At 42.2% G+C, this 11,426-nt stretch overlaps 1 protein-coding gene across 1 annotated transcript; it reads left to right on the top strand.

The window, feature by feature from the left end:
* Positions 1–3,515: 3,515 nt before the first annotated feature.
* VAMP3 (vesicle associated membrane protein 3) lies at positions 3,516–10,589 on the top strand (the record flags this gene model as incomplete). The annotated part of the gene is made up of 4 exons (XM_024749868.1): positions 3,516–3,629; positions 6,955–7,113; positions 7,902–7,953; positions 8,781–10,589. Coding segments are annotated over 4 exons (345 nt in total), but the record flags the coding sequence as incomplete, so codon positions are not given.
* Positions 10,590–11,426: the final 837 nt, after the last annotated feature.

Below are 11,426 nucleotides of genomic sequence, written 5' to 3'. Positions count from 1 at the left end.
GTAAGTTAGAAAATCTGAAAGATAAGGACTGACATAGAATTAGGAGCGTTCTTACGGAGGGCATAGAAGTAGGTTCGAAACCTACCCGTGTAACCTACCAGTACAACTGTGAATCCCAGGTGAGGTACAAATGCACTTCCACTGAAACGAAGCATTTCTGACTGCTTTTTCTCGGTTGTGAATCTTAATTTTTGAATATAAGATGATAGGTAAACGCAGCTTTCTTGGATAATCTAAATTCCCAAGTGCCAGGAGTAGGATTTCATTATAAAATTAATAGCTAATCTTATTCTGTCTCCTGAAGATTTAATTGCTATTCTTGTTACCCATTTGAAATCAGCTGTACTGTGTGAACGAAATCGAGACAATAACTAGAACCCCTCTCTGGCTGCACGGTCGCTTATGGCAGTTCCACACAGTAGTTGGCGCCCAATGGGGGGTCCCTGAGACTTGCATGTAAAACTAGTCTAGATGTCTTCTTTTTTGTAAGTTTTATTTTTGTAACTGTGCATGTAAAGCATCATTGAATCAATGGATCTGTTGAAGAACTCAGCTGCTGGAAACCATGCAAAATGTTTTGAATTGCCCTTAAAATATGGAAAATGTTTTCTGAATGCTTTATATTCTTTCTGCTGTAAATTAAAAATGAAGAAAATTTCCCCATACTATGTGTGTTTTGCTTTAAACTCAACTGATATTGAAATCCAAGGCGATGAGCTCGTTTCACACCATATGAAATCATTTCAAATATTTCCTTCTATCCCGATACAGTGTCTTGACCGCGAACGATAACATAGTTTCAGATCTGTACAGGAAAGAAAAAGTTTCTCACTGGAGCCACTGTTCCTAAAACAATTACTTGTCAAGTATCTTCTCAGGCATCGCTCAACCTATCAGTCGTTTGACTAAGGGCAGTTACTGGAGAGATAAAGACAGCGATCTGAATTCACCTTTTCAGTGAAAACCCTTTGCAGTTTTTTAAAAGGCACTTTTCAGCTGACTACTAATACCAGCCTTCCTTTCCAAGAGCTCCGTCATCAGTCTCATTCCCTTTCACTGCAGAGCCTCATCTTTTGTCTCCCTGGTGGTCCCTCTTCCATCTAATCCATCCCACTGCTGCTGCCAGAGAGGTTTTGCGTGATAGATCTCCCAGATCCGTGAGGCCTTGATGGTTTCTACAACGCACTGCACTGAAGTGACATTTGCCTTTCTTGCTTATCTTCAATCTTTATTCGGCCTTATTTTCACCTATGCCCCAACCTGCACACCCTGGTTGGTCTGTTCAAACCATGTCCACTGTTTCTTTGTTCATGATGTTTGTTCCTTCCATGCCTGGAAAGTTCCCTGTTTAGCTACTTAACCCAACTCAAATCTCACCTCCTCTGTGACACTCTCTTGTTTATTCTAATATACACTAATATTTCCCTTTTCAAATTATGCCATTTAGAGTTGGAAAAGACAGTTTGGTGTTTATTTTCATTTCTCATCTGATCTGCCAGGTGACTTACTGGTGTTCTGTGGTGTTTTGTTTGTTTAATGTAGGAGTTGCCGATGTTGATAGGAATACTTTCAGTAACAGCTTCAAGACCTTGCACAGTAACTCACTGCATTCAGATTTTTGCCTCAGCCTCAACCCGAAATCAAAAGTTGAGGACCTACTCTGTGCTTGGGGGTCCGGAAATACAGAAACGTAGAAAGTACAGTCCCTCGTGTCGAGGCTCCCATAAACAGATTATAATAAGATGTGTGCAGTGAAAAATACACGTGTCACAAGTGAACACACGAAGAGAGGGAACCTAATCTAATCAAAGCCTGTGACAAATACCCTGAATGAACTTCCCCCCTCATTTTGACAAGTTTCTTGGGAAAATACGGCGGTCTTCAGGACCACCGGGTTAATGCGGCACGTTCAGCGGAAGCCCATGGGCTGTCTCCAGTACTGTCAGGGCCAGAGAAATGACCCACGGGCCCAGAATAACGTAAAACGTCCCCACCTTCATTTATCTGCACAGTCCCTTTTCAGAGCCTAACGCACCGCGTGCCTCAGCATCCGTACCGGCGGCGGCAAGGACACGAACCTGCAGCCCAGAGACCTGCCTCAGCGATATGCGGTGGCCCCGCCCGAGACGCCCCGCCCCTTCCGGTTTTTTTCCCTCATCCAGCAGAGCCTGCTCGCTGCCTGGTGCCTGGGCTGGGCTCCGGAAGTTGCAAGGGAAAAGACCTGGGCCCTGTGTGAAGGCACCTGCGGTCAGAGTGGAGTCTGGCGCAGAGCTGTGCGCCTCCGCTCTCTTTTTAAGCAGAAGCATTCTTGTACTTGAAAACGTGGAGTTTCCCGTGGTAACATTCCCAGAACGCTAAGTGTCAAGATTCACCAGGACCCTGTGTCCCCTCTCCAACCTGCTCATTCCTCACCTACAGAGGAGGAAGGAATGGGTGCTTTCGCAGGGTTCCTTCCAGGAACTAGGGGCACCCCTCTGGAGTGTTCCCGCTTGAGGCTGCTGTTCCAGTAGATCGCGGTGGTTAAAACTGAGATCCGTAGAATTATACAGAACCTGGTCTAAACACAGGCTCCACTGCAGCCAGCGGTGTGGACTTTCTAAACCTTCCTTTACTCATCTTTGAAATGAGGTTAATAGTAGTATTCCCCTCAAAGAGTTTTGAGGATTAAATGAGAAAATGCACCAGTCCATGGCCCTTCGCTATTATTGATGAGACAGTAAACTCTCTGAGGGCAGGGGTGGGATCTGCTGCATCCCTGGTCTTTGACGCGTGGTAGGTATAAAATAACTGTCGGTTGAATCAGTGAATCAGTGGCCGTTGTGTGCAAGACACGGGGAGGAGACCTCTAAGACACAGGAGTCTGTGATCTATTAGAGAAGGCAAGGCTATATATTTCTATATCTGAAAAACCAAAGCATTGCCAAGTCATGGACGCAATTAGGACTTCAAAGCCAGAGTGGTCAAAAAAGATCTGTCCAGGGGAAAAATAAAGAATTCGATGAGGATTTTAAAAGAAGTACCTCTTAAGAGAGGGAGCATTGCTTCATCTTACCTTTCCCCCTGACGCCCCCTCAACCCCACATCCTGGTGTTTCTGACTCTGTTTCTCCAACTGAATCTATTTCTCCATACTGGAAAAAGGGCATTCTATAATTGTTCATAACTATGAAGACCATTCTTGCCACAGTGAAAAGCTCAGAAGAGTACTGAGTGCCTTTAAGTAGGTGTAGGTCTTAAAACAAGTAATAAAAAATGGGAAAGCAGAGTTTACCTATCTTAGGATCAGGTCCTTCAGTGATACAAAGGAGATCCTGTTAAACCTTCACTTCAGACCTTGGTCCCTTTGAACACGTGGGTGAATCTTTAAAGTTATAGAGGAATTAGAAGAGGTGTCATTTGAACCTCTGTTCATTGATGCAGGAAGGATTTTCTTTTTCTGCTTTAGTTCTGAAATTCCTAACACTGAGGCTTCTCCAGTACATCTTCATACTTACAGAAGTGTGCTCGGAATCCTAATTTACTCACGCTTGTGTCTTTACACGTTTCAGGACTACAAGCGCGCCTGCAGGGTCAAGCGCTGCCTCTGGCGGTAGTAGAAGACTTCAGCAGACACAAAATCAAGTGGATGAGGTATTGCCCAGAAGTGCTGAAAGCATGAATCATAAGCCAGCATGGGAACACTCTGGGAATAGCTCTGTTTAGAAAAAGGATAGTAAAAGTGTGAATGTAAAGTAAATTTTGACTGTCATAAACGTAAAAAAATTTTGTCCCCTACTGTTTTGCAAGCCCTTGCCTAAGCTTCTGAGAAGTCATGTCCTACTGGTTTCAAGCTTGTTTTCCTGTGACCAAATCACATACCTAAAGTACAGGCTCTCCTCTCTGAGAACATTCCTTCAAGAATCACTTTGTAATGTATATTTTGCCACAATAAATAAAAAATTAGAGAAGAAAAAAGAACCACTTTATAAGATAATAGAATTTTAAGGATTAGGCCTATAGATTGCGCAAGCCGGGACCAATCCTTCTGACCAGATTTTTCATCAAAATTCTTTCTCCAGTAGTGTGACGTACTAGTTACCCAGCCCAGCAAGTCTCTGTAGATTGTTGCCTGTCGACATGCAGAAGGCAGGTGCTGGGAAACTTCTCTAGCCCAACAGATCTGTATCTGTGGAATTCTTGAGTTAGAAGACCCTCAGAGCATCTTTTGTTCTGCCCTATATATGCAGACCTACAATGGAAAATTGTTTGAGAAATTCCAGCTAGTATTAATATCTCCATAGTCCTAAAAGCCATCACTGCTGAACAAGGATATCTTGGTCTTTCTGCATTTAGCTGCCTTAAAAAGCAGAGTTAAACTAATATTAGATTCTGTTGTTAAATCATATGGTAATATTTTGGTCTGAAGGTTTTGTTTATGACCTTAATTGTGAAATTTTTACATTTTCATGCTGAGAAACCCATTCTAATTCCATCCTACATGAAACTTCTGTTAACTTATGAAATCAAATTGGGTCCTTTTTCTTTACTAAAGAGAGTTGTTTTGTTTTGTTTTAGATTGAGGTAAAATTTACATAACATACAATTAACCATTTTAAAGAGTACAATTCAGGGGTATTTGGTATATTCACAGTGTTATACAACCATTCCCTCTGTCTAGTTTCAGTTTTTTTCTCTATCCCTGAAGAACACCCTGTATGCATTTAGTAATCACTCCCCATTCCCCCTTCCTCCCGAATGGTAGCCTCTAATTGGCTTTCTGTTGCTATGGTTGTGCCTATTCTGGATATATCATATAAAAGGGATACAATACATATAAAAGGGATACAATGGCCTTTTGTGTCTGGCTTCTTTCACTTAGCATCATGTGTTCTACAAAGTTGTAGCGTTTGTCAGTACATCATTTTCATGGCTGACTAGTATTCCGTCGCACATGGATACCTCAATTTGTTTATCCATTCATCTGTTGGTGGATTTTTGAGTTTCCACCTTTTGGCTGTTATGAATAGCGTTGCTATAAACGTTTGCATATAAGTTTATATGTGTACACCTGTTTTCATTTCTCTTGGTTATGGGTCTAGGAGTAGAATTGCTGGATCGTATAGTAATACTATGTTTAATTTTTTTTTTTTTTTTTTTTTTTTTTTTTTTTTTTTTTTTTTTTTTTTTTTTTTTTTTTGCGGTACGCAGGCCTCTCACTGCTGTGGCCCCTCCCATTGCAGAGCACAGGCTCCGGACGCGCAGGCCTAACGGCCATGGCTCACGGGCCCAGCCGCTTCGCGGCATGTGGGATATCCCTAGACCGGGGCACAAACCCATGTCCCCTGCATCGGCAGGCAGACTCTCAACCACTGCGCCACCAGGGAAGCCCTACTATGTTTAACTTTTTGAGGAACTGCCAAACTTTTCCACAGTGATGTACTATTTTACACTCCCACTAGCCATGCCCAAGAGTTCCTGTTCTTCCACATCATCACCAACACTTGTTATTTTCCATTTTTTTGGTTATAGCCATCCTAATGAGTATGAGTTAGTAACTCATCATGGTTTTGATTTGCCTTTCCTAATGACCAATGATGTTGAATATATTTTCATGTGCTTGTTGGCCATTTGTATATATTCTTTGTAGAAATGTCTGTTCAAGTCCATTGCCAATTCTTTAATTGGGTAGTCTGTTTCTGGTGTTGGTTGGTAAGAATTCTTTATATATTCTGGATATTAAATCTTTGTCAGATACATGATTAGCAAATATTTTCTTACATCTTGTGGATTGTCTTTTCACAGCCATGACAACAATGTCTTTTGATGCACAAAAGGTTTTAATTTTTATGAAGTCCAATTTATCTATTTTTTCTCTTGTTGCTCTTGCTTTTGGTGTCAAATCCATGGCCAAATTCAAAGTTGTAAGGATTTACTCTTACGTTTTCTTCTAAGAGGTTTATAGTTTTAGCTGTATACTCAGATCATTGATCCATTTTCAGTTAATTTTTGCATTTGGGGCAAGGTAAGGGTCCAGCTTCATGAAGTGGCTGTCCAGTGGTCCCAGCACCAAGTTTTGAAATTGGAAAGTGTGACTCCTCCAATTTTGTTTTTCTTTTTCAATACTGTTTTGGGTATTCAGGGCCCCTTGGAATTCCATATGAATTTGAGGATTGGTTTTTCCCTTTCTGCAAAAATAAAAAAACAAGCCATTGGAATTTTGATAGAGACTGTGTTGAATCTATACATATGTACATCACTTGGGGGAGTACTACCCTCTTAAAAATATTAAGTCTTTCAATCTATGAACATGGGATGTTTTCCCATTTCATTAGGTCTAATTCCTTTCAGCAGTGTTTCACAGTTTTCAGTGTGTAAGTCTTTGGCCTCCTTGGTTTAATTTATCGCTAGGTATTTTATTCTTTCGGGTGTTATTGTATGGAATTGTTTTCTTAATCTCCCTTTCATTGCTAGTGTATGGAAGCACGCTCATTTATGGCTATTGATCTTGTACCCTAAAACTTTACTGTTTGTTTACTAACTTTAGTAGGGTTTTTTGGTAGATACTTTGGTATTTTCTGTACATGGAAACATCTGCAAATAGAGATCACTTTACTTCTTTTCTAATTTGGATGCCTTTTATTTCTTATTCTTACCTAATTTCTCTGGCCAGAACTTCCAGTACAATGTTGAACAACAGTGGTGAAGGTGGGCCTCCTTGTCTTTCACCATTGAGCATGGATGTTAGTTGTGGGTTTTTCCATAGATGCCCTTTACTATGTTAAGGAAGTTCCCTTCTATTCCTAGTTTGCTGCGTGTTTTTAACTTGAAAGGGTGAGCCCTTTTTTCTTTTTTTTGAATGGAAGTTTGGCTCAAAGTAGTAAAGTGCTGACCTGAAAAAAAAAATGCCGGTAAATTTCACTGAGGAGTTCTGTTCTTCATTCCTTTACGTGTAACTGAGCGTGATCATATTCGTCAGGTGGTGGACATCATGAGGGTCAATGTGGATAAGGTGTTGGAAAGAGATCAGAAGCTCTCTGAGTTGGATGACCGTGCAGACGCACTGCAGGCAGGAGCCTCCCAATTTGAAACGAGTGCTGCCAAGCTGAAGAGAAAATACTGGTGGAAGAATTGCAAGGTAGTTCGCTTTTAACTGGTCTTTACGTTAAGTCACCCTCTGTAGTCTCAGGGTAGACAGAGGCTACACATATTGGACTTTCATGAATCTTGAGTTTGCCTTCCCTCGCGTGGAAGTGTGGGTTGACTCTGAATCTAAAACACTGACTGCATATCCTCTTCCTGTCCCCACAACTGGGAATTCTCCATGTTCTGGGGCCGACCTTCAGAAGCATGTAGAACAGGAGCATCCCAAATCAATCGTAGACCTAAGCCCCTTCCAGCCCTCCACCCGGGCAGAGCCCTGCACACAGGTTGACAGGAGAGGGCTGGACGGGTGGTCAGTTTCCACATGGCTGTGAATGGCTCCAGTGTCAAAGGGAAGAGCCACTCGAAAGCCGCAGTGTGCTCCACAGAAGAGCAGGAAGCAGCCGCGCAAGGAGCGTGGCCCAAAGCAGAGGTTACACAGCTGCGAAAGAAATGTGCTGCGATCAGATCCCTTCCTGGGTTGGAAGTGACACTTTCTGACATACGGGACAGGTTTAGTAGCCCTTCTTTAGGTGGAAGACAGGTATACACAAAGGCCTATCTAGGGACCACAGATCATTTGAACATGTTATAAAAAGCAGATGAGTAACTTCCAGGCCCTAATTGAGAACATTAAGTTTAGGCTTTAAAAATTATGAATATTTCAGATGGTGGTGCACCTTTATTTCTCCTTCTGTGACTAGAACGATATTATATGATACTCTTCAGTAAGCACGTTCATCTCTAGTTTTGAATATGAAATGGACGTGTGTGTCATTACAGATGTGGGCAATCGGGATCAGCGTTGTCATCATCATCATCGTCATCATCATCGGTGAGTTCTCCTGCCCCAGGCTCCTTGCAGAAGTCTCCTCTGCTCACAATTGACCGCATATACAAGAACTCCACATAAAAGTTCCTCGGAGATGTTAGTTTATCCCAAAGGTTTTTGTTTTCGTTATTAAGTGTTTTAAGTACTTGGGTGCTGAGTCTGAGATTTTCCAATATAAACAGTAATCCTTTGAAGTTAGAGAAAATGTACTCATTTCCACTGAATGAGTGGAAGTAAGTTTTCTCTCTGAATATATTTTCATCAGAGGTTTCCTTTTATGAGAAATAGTGTAGTCTAGCGATTAAAAGCCTGGGCTACCTGTGATCCACCCTAGCTCCACCATCCAGTTGTGTGGCCTTGGGCAAGTAATTTAATATCTCTGAACCTCAGTTTCCTCATTTATAAAATGGGGATAATAATAGTACCTACCTCATATGTTTGTTATGAGGACAAAGCTGTTAATATATAAAAGGTGCTTAGGATGGTGCCTGGCATATAATAATAATAGTTATATAAAGAAATATATATACACGCAACTATCATTATTATTATCATGATCATTTCTACTGCTACCGTGTACGATACTGGAACAGCCCATTGCCATTCATAGCCCAGTACATGAGAACTATTTAAAGAAATATATCTTGGATCCTTTTTTAGACAGCCTCCTCTAGCCCTCCAAAAAATGTAGAAAAGCCACTAATAGGAAATTGGACAGAAATTGAATTTCTGTTCACACTTAGACTGCAGTGTTTGATGTTTATTCTGTATTTGCACTGAACGACTAAACTGTTGTTTTTCCACTTTTTTGCATCTCCCCTGCTTATTAGTGTGGAGTGTTTCTTCCTGAAGAACCAGTGAAACTCCAGCCTGCTGTTCAAGAAACCTCTTCAAGAGTTTTGATTTAGAACCTGCTATATTATTAAGCTTACCTACTGTTATATCTAAAATGATTATTTTCTTTTCGTGACTGTAAAGTTCGTTTTCTAGGAAATGTGCCTTCGTTTTGTAATATGCACTCCAAACTAGAGGTGTAGTCAGCCCAGCCCCCATTTTGCACAGTGCCTTTTCAAATTTACATATGGGCTGATGAAGAGGACTTCTTAAGTTGCAGAGTGTAATAACCTAGCAGTAATGTTGTCTGATTAACTGCCAGTGATTCCAGTTAAGGAAATTTGTTCCAAGTTAGCTGTCCTAGTCATATGACATTACCCTCATTTCAAACCTTTGGGTAGTCAGATTCCAATTTGTGCCTTCCAGAAAGAACACTACTGCCTAACACAAATACAGACTGTGCCTTATTTTGCTATTTTTCTGATTCCCTTTAAGAGAACTCTCTACTGTTTATAAACACTGCTGACTCTTTGGCTGTATTTAAAACAAGATGCTGGTAAAGAGCTTTTGCTCCTGCCTTAGATATGAAGATGTTTACTTTCTTGTTACTGTTATGTATCACTTGCTAAAAATATTGTTTTAATCAGAAATAATAACCTCGTTAAAACATTTTTATAGAACTGTGGCTGTGACCAAAGTTTCTGTTTTGCCAAAAAGTTAAATCCCAGTCAGATGTCAAGTCTGTTCCTGGTAGATAAGTTCAGAAAAGTGACCAGTGGGACTCAAGGTGCCCTTCAGAATTAAAATTGTAAGATTGTGTGTGAAACTCTGACATCCTGGCAGGCCTTTCTTGCCCTTGAAAGGCTGTAGGTCTTGCGACTCTCCTTCCGACCCAGCATTTTTCCTGGGGGTTAGAGAAGGTTTGAGCTCGACTGACCATCTCATTCCTGTAGACAGAGTTTTACCCAGCCATTTGCAGATTATCAGCTGTAGACTCCGATATGTTTCTAATAATTATGTGACCAACAGTTCTGTAGTCTTCAAGTGAGACCATCTGTGAACTGGTCATTTTCTGGTCCAGTTCCCACGGACGATAGCTTTTTGGCGTTTGTTTCCTATTTTGATCCATAGTCCACTTCCTAAATCTGCCTTCTAAATTATGCTCTCGATTAGGCATTGGTCAGGGGGAACGAGTTTTTACAGAGGATAGCTAACCAGAGACACTTTCTTTCTTTGATGTCACAGACTGTCTGCATAAGATGCTGCTTTGGGAATAGCTGTTGTCATCTGAGAGGCTTTTGTTGTGTACGTGAGACTTTGGACGTCAGGGTGTGTGGCTTAAGGACAGGAATTCAGGTAGGAATGAAAACAGACGAGGCACTGAGGGGAAAGGAGTCTTACCGCCCTGTGGCTCACCGTTAGCGGAATATTCTAAAATGCTTTGTTCACACACTAGTTTGTGACTTACAAAGCGACAGTTAAGGTGCACCAGGACCCAGGTTCCATTTCTGTAATATCTGTTCCCCTGATATCAGTGTAATGGTGTGAAGTTGAAATTATGCCTTGCAGTGTGCCCACCTGGGAAGGAGGGAGCAGCTGTCAGTGTTGGGACGTTGGCCCACCCTCGGCTCAGGTCTCCGGCCGGGTCGACTCTGAATCCTTGGTGCTCTCTCCTTGGCCTCGATGCTCAGTCCCACGTAACCCACTGGCTGCTGCGTTAACCCAGGAATACTTCGCCTATATCTGTGCATTTAGCTGGGAAGTCGCCCACTATAACAAACTGAATAAAGTGTTTATAAACATAACTCAGTGCTTGTGTTGCTTGTAGGGTTGCTGCTCAACCCCCGTCGCCCTTACAGACCCCGAGTCCCCTTCCTCTCTTGCTCTCTAACCAGTCCCCTCCCTGAGGACTCTGAGTTCCTTGCATACCACTCCCCATGTGAAAAGTGCTTTTCAGTAGAGGAGATGAGTGGGAAACTGGCTTTCTTATGATTCCTAAAACGTTCAGAATTTGGCTTTTGAGTTTCTTAAATATACGGTCTTTCAGAAGTGACTAGTATAGAGCCGGCCGGTACGTGCTGGACCAGGTCGCTGCCCACGTGGGCCGTGGGAAGATGACTTGGGTGGGAGAGGGACGCCTCTTGTTTTCATTCTGCGTATCTTTCCCCTTGAATGTACTTCCACTCTTACTCTGCGAGCCCTAGGGAACAATGTACTATGGGTGGAAGGAGACTTGCGTATGTTCACAATAAAATGCCAGTTTTCAGTAGAATCCTGCTTAAGCAGGTTGACGTTTTTCCATTGCCTCGGATAGACAGTCACTGCTTTCCTTGTCTGGCGTGCGATGGTGTCCCTGGGAAAGTACTAAGTGTGGAATCGTGCCTATTGTTCGAGAGCATGATACAATGAAATGCGTATGAACTTTCGGTGCCATTTTCAAAGGAGGATCTACCCTAAAGCGGTTCCTCTTTCTCTGCTTCTCCCTTAAATGTCAGGGTTCCTTAGGGGCTTCTGTTTCCATTCTACTTACCCTCCCCACGCAATCTTACCTGTTTTCACGATCCCGCTATTCATTCATCTGCGGATGAGGCCTGGCCTATTGGCCGTAAGCCTCTCACACGCAGCGTTCACCAGACGGAAGG

This window comes from Neophocaena asiaeorientalis, unplaced genomic scaffold, assembly GCF_003031525.2.
Source record: "Neophocaena asiaeorientalis asiaeorientalis breed wild unplaced genomic scaffold, Neophocaena_asiaeorientalis_V1.1 scaffold275, whole genome shotgun sequence".
Classification (NCBI taxonomy): Eukaryota; Metazoa; Chordata; class Mammalia; order Artiodactyla; family Phocoenidae; genus Neophocaena; species Neophocaena asiaeorientalis.
This window is presented reverse-complemented; position numbering and strand designations above follow the sequence as displayed.